The sequence below is a fragment of the Fusarium oxysporum genome, genomic scaffold (assembly GCF_000149955.1).
Source record: "Fusarium oxysporum f. sp. lycopersici 4287 supercont2.96 genomic scaffold, whole genome shotgun sequence".
NCBI classification, from domain to species: Eukaryota; Fungi; Ascomycota; class Sordariomycetes; order Hypocreales; family Nectriaceae; genus Fusarium; species Fusarium oxysporum.
The window spans coordinates 1-7,753 of NW_017264896.1; the positions used below are offsets into that span (position 1 = coordinate 1).

The 7,753-nt window shown below is 46.7% G+C and overlaps 3 protein-coding genes across 3 annotated transcripts; 1 reads left to right on the plus strand and 2 right to left on the minus strand.

Moving 5' to 3' along the window:
• Positions 1-356: 356 nt before the first annotated feature.
• Positions 357-2,304, minus strand: FOXG_17727 (uncharacterized protein). The gene is made up of 2 exons (XM_018397725.1): positions 619-2,304; positions 357-561 (listed from the first exon to the last, which is right to left on the minus strand). The coding sequence occupies exons 1-2, from the start codon at positions 2,230-2,232 to the stop codon at positions 382-384; spliced, it is 1,794 nt and encodes a 597-aa protein (XP_018258858.1). The 5' UTR covers positions 2,233-2,304; the 3' UTR covers positions 357-381.
• Positions 2,305-3,821: 1,517 nt separating this feature from the next.
• On the minus strand, positions 3,822-4,778 carry FOXG_22959 (uncharacterized protein). Its single transcript, XM_018403369.1, has one exon. The coding sequence runs from the start codon at positions 4,702-4,704 to the stop codon at positions 3,985-3,987; it is 720 nt and encodes a 239-aa protein (XP_018258859.1). The 5' UTR covers positions 4,705-4,778; the 3' UTR covers positions 3,822-3,984.
• A 1,330-nt stretch (positions 4,779-6,108) lies between these two features.
• Positions 6,109-7,185, plus strand: FOXG_17728 (uncharacterized protein; the record flags this gene model as incomplete). The annotated part of the gene is made up of 5 exons (XM_018397726.1): positions 6,109-6,111; positions 6,254-6,436; positions 6,485-6,747; positions 6,799-6,862; positions 6,920-7,185. The coding sequence occupies 5 exons, from the start codon at positions 6,109-6,111 to the stop codon at positions 7,160-7,162; spliced, it is 756 nt and encodes a 251-aa protein (XP_018258860.1). The 3' UTR covers positions 7,163-7,185.
• Between the last annotated feature and the right edge of the window lie 568 nt (positions 7,186-7,753).

The following is a 7,753-nucleotide window of genomic DNA, read 5'->3' on the forward strand; positions in this document are numbered from 1 at the left end:
CTTCGACTGATTCTACGTCATTAACCAGCTTAGTTTAGATAGCGTTAAGCTGTTCTGCGATCAGTTCGAGCTGTAGGCACTTGCCGATAGCAGCTTCGAAGCTCCCGATACGACTATTAGTTCCCATTGCGATACGAAACGCGTGGAGGACCTCGTCTTTAGCATGACTAGAGAAGCGGGTCTTATTTTCTCATAGGACGCCTGATATCCACGTACGAGAGCACATAGTTTAGCATGCCTGATATTGTGAAGTATGAATGAGAATCAACGCAGAGCTACAGCACGGTTCTAAACTAATTAAGTAGTGTTTAAAGAAAGGTTATAAGAGTCTTAATTCATGTAGTATCTCATTATATTGCTGCTAATCTAAAATCAGAGAAATCAAATCTCACGTAAGCTTCGGTCCTTATTGTCTTCTCCCGCCGTAGGCTGAAATTTATGCCGGGACAAACCTTCCCTCTCCAACCTCCTGGGCAAGTGCAGTATACCTCCATCGACTGAAGTACGCAGGTGTCTTACCTTTGCCGCCGTTCTTAGTAGCAAAGACACCAACGATGGTTCCTGAATATGATATTAATAACTATAAGCGGATTCAAAGCAGGGACATGGTAAGCTCACCTGTAAAAGGTCCGTTACCACCAGAGACAATCTCAGCGCTGGCATATCCAAGCTTCTTGATCTCATGCGGCTTGCTGCTGAGCTGGCTGAAAACTCATATTTGTGATCACGAGTAGCGGTTACTGCAAGTCTGATAGGACCCTTGAGCCAGGACTTAGGGATACTCCTAATCCTGGTCTCAGGAGCATGAACGTCAGGTTTTCCTGAAGTTTCGGCCTTAAACCTCAGCTTACGTGTAACCTCCTTCTCGTTCTTGCTTTTGACGTTGATAATACTAATATCGATATGCTGGGTCTGTGTGAGGAAGACAGTAATGCCAGCCTCTTCGTCGGCAACCTTAGGGTCGAATAATAAATCGATGCTATAAGTAAAGACCGAGGCTGTCTGTTTGCGTGCAAGAAAGCCTAATCCTTCGTTGACTGGGTCGTATTTCTCATCTGCAGTCAGGTTGACTCTGGATGGAAGAACCCTTAAGGTGTTGGGATGTCCCTCTGGTGAGATGGTAAATAGATTTTGCTTAGGAGGTCTCCAGAAGAACCAGTGCCGAGGCAGAGATGATCCGACAGCAAAGTCCTCCTTATCTGGAGCGTCGACCCAGGCGCCAGTTCCTGGGACCTGCCTATCAGTTGGTGGAAGAGGCCCAGACATCTTTCCTCGTACCATATCCAGACTCGGCCACTTGTTCTCCTTCCATTGCACTGGCACGAGAACTGTTTCTCGGCCCATGGGATAGACTTCCCATTCCGGGCCTGAGCGAGTCGCGAGTGCAACTCCCCACCAGTTTCCAGAAGCATCTTGGAATAAATCAGCATGGCCAACGGTCTGGAACCATTCCTCGGTGTTCTTTGCAGTAAGAATGGGATTGTCCTCGTATGCCTTATAAGGTCCACGAATGTTGCGCGATCGGGCAATAGTCACTGTGTGGTTCAACTCAGTTCCACCCTCTCCTATCAGTAGGTAATACCAGTTATCCTTCTTGTAGAAATGGGGTCCCTCAGGGTTACGATCACCAGTTCCATTCCAGATCTTAAAAGGCTCAGTTGCAGTGCCCTTGTTGATGTCGATTTCGCTGACGTAGATGCCTGCAGCAACTGCCATGTAAACCTTTCCATCATCATCCCAAAAGATGTCAGGATCAATGTCGTTAGCCGGATTCTCAATACGGATAGGACCGCTCCATGCAGAATCGTCGTAGGGATTCTTGGTTGTAAAAAGAAGGACAATAGGGCCCCATCCATCGATCCAAGAGACGTAGGTGGTGATGAGATAGAACATGCCCTTGCGGTACCTAAGGGTGGAAGCCCAGATACCCTCATGCTCCAACCCTCTTCTTGAAAGCTCAGGGAGTTGTTCTTCCTTAGTCAAAGCATTGCTAGCATGCCTCCAATTGACAAGATCCTTACTCGCAAATACTGGGATCCCAGGGAGGGCCAAGAACGAAGACGTAGTGCAGAAGAATGTGCCATCTAGTTCTTTGACAAAGGTACAGCTCGGGTCTGTGTTCCATCCTGGAAGGATAGGATTCGTATACTCTTGTTGCTTGGGCTTCTGGCTGCAAGCGACCTGGCAAACAGCCAAGCCCCAAGCAAGCGTATAGAGCAGGCGTTTGGCCATTAAAGAAGGAAACACAAATAAGAGAGTATATATGTGGTACTAAGTGAGGCGCACCAGGATACTGGAGCTTACTTATTACCTGTGTTATACCTTCCAAGTTATGGTTACGTCTTTTATAGTTTACTTCAGGACGCTGATAATACAATAGCCTAAATTCCGGTTAATACCCCGCTCAAACAATCTACAAACTGCTAAACATTCACCTGCAGAAGAATTATGTGTTGAATTACATTACCCGCGTATTAATCCTTGTAGATGCATGAGATGACGCAAAACGACCCATATAATGACAAACTGGACTTGGGTAGGCACAGCTCGTGAAAAATAGTTCGAAACAGCACAGTAAATTTTAGTATGAGAAATTCTTCCCACAGCCCGGACATATGCTTTTTCCGTAGCAGTATTCTTTTCCTAGCCTTCTAAATACGCCGTTTGTATTCCGTATATGCTGCCACGCTCGATTCCCTCACCAGGGCCTATCAGGCTGTACACCTTGTCTACGTCCTCGGTAGCATCGCTGTCTCGAAAAAGAGTGAGAGGCATGAGAATATTCTTTTCGTTCCATAGTTCGTTTTATGCCAGGGAACCAAAGATAGACGCAAGGCTAGGAAGATCGGCATCTCCCTGTTTACAGCTAGTGATAGGCGAGATCGAGCCGTCATTAGATGCGCGAGGTGTATAGCTTTCCGGCCACTGAGTTAAGACGCCATCATATTAATAATCGCTTATCTGAAGTCTACGAAGGGAATCCTATTATTAACACAGGCTAGATAGAGGGCGTATGTAGTTGAGAATACAGCACTTATTGAAAATCCGAAATTTCAGAGAAAAAATGTGGCGAATAAGTATATTCTGACTTCAGCTATTCTCTAGTCCTAGTCCCATGTATCTTGCCTATCCATAGTAGATTTTGCCATGGAAAACCTGCTTGTGATAATATGGCTTATATTATTTGTAGTTGAGACCTATGGCTGAGAGCTACATAGACCTTAGTTTGTGGGCAGTTTACGAGAAGACGACATATATATGCGTTAAATCTTTAACCTTATTATATTATTGCTTTTGTCCCTTTATCAGGTTGCACGAGAGCATGGGGTTTACCTGGACACGGTTGCAAAACTTCCAGATGATTGGCTATAGCGGACATAAAGGAAAAAGAAACATATCATGCGCCCAAGTTATTTAAATATTTTCTAAACAGCAACACTATAGTCAGAACGATAAGGAGATTTGCCACGACGCGAACTTGTGCATTAGACTGTTGAATCTTCTGTACTCTGTTGACAATATTTTGGGGAAGGATGCCTACTGGCTTAATGCTGAGCTAAAGGAGATTGCCCTCTAATCAACACACATAAGTGACGTCGCCAAAGCGTGATTGCGGAAGAACTTGTGGACGACCAAATGGCACATTCATGTCCTCAGGCCTGATTCAGAGATCCATGATGGGAACTTATCCCTCGAAATGAGAATGGCGTCGGCGCTGCTTCAATATTTCCTCTCACTGAGCATAATTGGATGCCCATTACCAGCTGTATCGAAGAAACTTTAATCAATCAAGTTTTAACTTGTTATGATAATTAAGGGTTATGCAATTGAAGTTTATAATCAGACATTGAAAAAGTGTATGTTTGTGGAGGGTCAGGTGACTTGAGACTTCTAACGTGTCATTTTATTAAGATAAAAAGACAATGCAACACGAAGACATGTTACTAGAGGTAGTGATATCTCGCCCTGACCAATTCTAGCCCATTATCGACCGAGAACAAGGAAAGCAAAACCTAACAGGCCACGGTAAACAGTAAGGTAATCCCTTTCTCGTTTCGCCAACTCCTCCTTAAGCTGTTGCCCGAAAGGACTCTCTGGACTCTCAAGGATCAAGACTCTCTGGCCTGCTCGATGTTTTGACTCAAAATCATCCCACTCACGCTGGTCTGCTACCCCCAGATTCAAAACCTCCCATCCACTTTCTCGACTCGCAGCGACTAACTCAGCTAGTGTGAGAATTTCACTACCAAATAGTTCCAGGGCTGCACTGGTTGGAGGTTGATTCCAGATCATGTCGCCAACGAGAACTCTGCCCTTTGGGACAATTTTGGATAAGCGGTCGAACATCGCTTTACTGCCCCCAAGCGCATGCGACGAGCCTATGCAGATAGCTCTACTTGCAAGTCCAGTATACTCGCTGGCGGGTTGCTGATTGAAATCCACATTGAGCCCCCGATTCTCAGCTAGTGCCCGAGCTCGTTCAAGATGCGCGGCATCTGTGTCAATTCCGACCGCAGTGATTTTCTCTCTGTTTCGCGAAACTGCCCTGAGAAGGATCTCTCCCCACCCACAACCCAAGTCAATAACAGTGCAACCGTCAAACAGCTGGAGGTGGTCAAGAAGCTCTGCTGCGCGGGTTTCAGACAGTGGTGCGTTCCATATCATGGCGGCGTATCGCGCCTTAGTAAAGTTTTCTTGTTCCATGGGAACAGGAGCGGAGTTAAGGTAGTTAATTTAATGTTGATTCTTGGAGAGAAACGTGGTTTCGACAAGGCGCGTGATGCTTGAAGTGAGAGGGAGGGCATGTGTTCCAAGTTGGGAATGTACCAAATATAAGCAAGGTGGGGGGGATGAGTCACAACTTTAGAAGCGAAAACTGCTTTACCCGGTTAACTGTGTATTCCCGGTCTGGGAGCTTGACAGGGGTTTAACCAACTAATATATGCTGATAAATATACTATAACTAGAGCATAAACCATGGACGCTGGATGGCATATTGTGTATCAAATATATCAAAGGTTTCTTCAAATCGAGGATTTTGTATTTGTTTGATTGAAATAAAATTTTGGCATATTTGATTGATTTGTTTGGCAATTTGTTTGATTGGATTTGATCTCCGAACGTCAAGGTTCTCATTAAATTTGAGGGCTCAGAACAACGCGGCGCAGGGGCCGCCGTTGCCGTCTACTCCGATTAAAACGGCCCAGACCTCGCTCATAAAAGTATATTGGACGGGTTTAGAAGAGAGTTTGTGGGAACGCCAGCAGTCGACGGTAATGGATCGCAGTAGTGCGCCTTAGATGGTACCTAATTGCGGGTTATGAAATCTGAAATATCTTTTATTTCATTATCTCTTGTATAGAATTTTTTACATAAATATAAGATATATTCTTATTATTATGCATATTTATTTATGCCTTCTCTATATATAAATAATGCGCTGCTGGGCAAAAATGTATATTTGCTTCCTCTGGACTTTTCGATATGTTTGGCCATTTTCCAGCCCCCCCTCTCAATCAATAGGAGCTTACAGAGACAAAAAGCTTATTTCGCCGCTAACATTACGTGGGCAGTTTCATGTTCGCCAAGATTACCTTTGTCGAACTACACTAAATTGTTTGACAGTTGTTCAACGTTGGAGAGGACGATAAGGCGGCTTGTTCAGAGTGACTGCCAATCACGAGTTTGCATTATGGCGGTCTTGAGTTTGACTGGTTCGAGCTAGCCGGGACACATGGTGTGGCACGCACAGCAGAGGGGCACATAAGAGAGGGTTAAAAGAGCCTTGATTCTATCATAGGAGGGGGCCAGCAGAGCTCCTTATATACAGATGGAGCATCAGATCCTTGTCAGGGAAGCTAAACCGATCAGGGCTACCCTACTTTTGACACACCCCCCAGTTGGAGCTCTGATATTTTGAAAAGGGCTTCAAGTGATCGTGTCGTACATAGTAAAATGCGAAATGAATGTTGGATGCACCTTGCAGTGCTCAGCAGTGAGAAATGATCGTAGGAACCCCTGTAGCCCTCTGAATCACTCTCGAAAAACTATAAATACCCCCCTTTGATCCCGCCTTCAGAGACGTTTCTTCTTCATCCCTCTATCAAAATGGTAAGTCATTTCTTGATATGGCTTCTGATCATCGCAACCCCTGTTGCGCGATGGCTTCGATCAGCGCTACCCCTTGTGGTGTGCTTGACAACATCGCACAACACGCTTTGGTATGCTCAGGTCTAACATCAATTGATCTTAGGCTCGTACTCGTCATTCGTCTTCCGCTGCTGCCCGTGGGGGCAAGAGTGCTACATCCTCGCAGAAAGCCGCAGGAAAAGGTGGTTCGTCCCGCTCTGTCAAGGCCAAACGCGCTGCCAAAGCCCCTGCTGCTGCGTCCAAGAAGGTCAAGCTTGTTCGTGAGCGCACCCGAGGTCAGGTTCGCGTAAGTACTTCTCTCCCCTCACCCCTTGGCAAGCTCTAACTCTGGTAGAACGATCTTCGCAAAGCTGATCGCCTTGAGCGTAAAGCTCAGAAACTCGAGGCCCGCACCCACCTGAACCCCTTGGAGATCGCTGACGAAGACCTACCCCCCATCGTGGTCTTCACCGATGAGCATTTCGAGCTCCCCTGCCTTGGTTGTGTGCGCTCTTGCCTTGCTGGTAAGGGTGAACTTGAGCACTGCAAGCGGGATCCTACGCGCCGCGCGGAGCGCTGCGCGCTCTATGAGAGCGGTGGCCACAAGTGTGAGCCTATGTATGTATGCTGCCATGCTCGATTTTGACAAATAGCTAATACCTACCCCAGTCCCAACGTTGCTGAGCCCCTTGTTCGGGTCTTGAAGAAAGCTCTTTTGGACGACAAGGAAACCGTGAGTCTTGCTTCATGAGCATTCTAACCCATATTCCGTGCTGACAATTGAGTACAGGCGATCTCCAATGCCTGCATTGCGCTGCGCCTTCAGCTTGCCTCGCTGTACGATGAGGACACCGCCCATTTTTTCAGTGCTCGGGATAAGGGTACGAAGCCCCTTCTTACGATCGGTGAAGCAAAGGAACGGGCTTTGGAGGACGGCTTTGAGGAGGATGGCGATCCCGAAGGGGGTGAGTCTTCCGCTGAGCAGAAAGCTGCTGCTCGCAAGATCATCCGTGCCCTGGGTGCCCTGCTCTGAGCGGTGAGCTTTGCTGGTCTGGTTGGTAGTGGTTATTTTTGATCTTCGGAGCATAGTGATACCCTTCGGTAGTGGTATGTAGCGCGGCTGACGTCTTTGCCTGCGCGGGTAAATCAATTGAGTTTGCCCCATTTCTTCGTGCCTATGAATTTGTGACTTCAATTTTGACCATGTTGAGAAGGGCTCTGAAGTGCTCGAAGCGCTGTCTTGATAGGGCTTTGGTGAGCCCATCCGCAGGCATTTCCCCCGTGGGGAGATATGTTATATCAAATGATCCCTTCTGATACTCTTGTCTCAGCCAAAGGTTATGTATATCAATATGGCGCAGCCGAGTATCTATTCGCATGCTCTCAAGCGCTACCAAACGGATAGTCTGCTGATTGTCACAATATATGTTCCAAGGGGCCTGGGGATTAAACCGCATTTCCTTGAAAAGGCGCTTCAGAGCCATTGATTCCTTAGCTATTTGCACCAATGAGAGCAGCTCAGCCTCTGTTGTAGAGGTGGTTATTGTAGCTTGGCGAGATGCCTTCCAAATAATTGGTCCACCAAAGAGGGTGATCAGGTAGCCCTGAGAGGATCTTCTTGTGC

What these genes read in the sequence shown, in the direction of transcription:
- FOXG_17727 (XM_018397725.1), bottom strand. Translation starts at nt 2,232, where the DNA reads ATGGCCAAACGCCTGCTCTATACGCTTGCTTGGGGCTTGGCTGTTTGC. An exon ending in TGGTAACGGACCTTTTACAG is followed by an intron (nt 562 to 618) that starts GTGAGCTTACCA and finishes TATCATATTCAG; the next exon opens with GAACCATCGTTGGTGTCTTT.
- FOXG_22959 (XM_018403369.1), bottom strand. Translation starts at nt 4,704, where the DNA reads ATGGAACAAGAAAACTTTACTAAGGCGCGATACGCCGCCATGATATGG.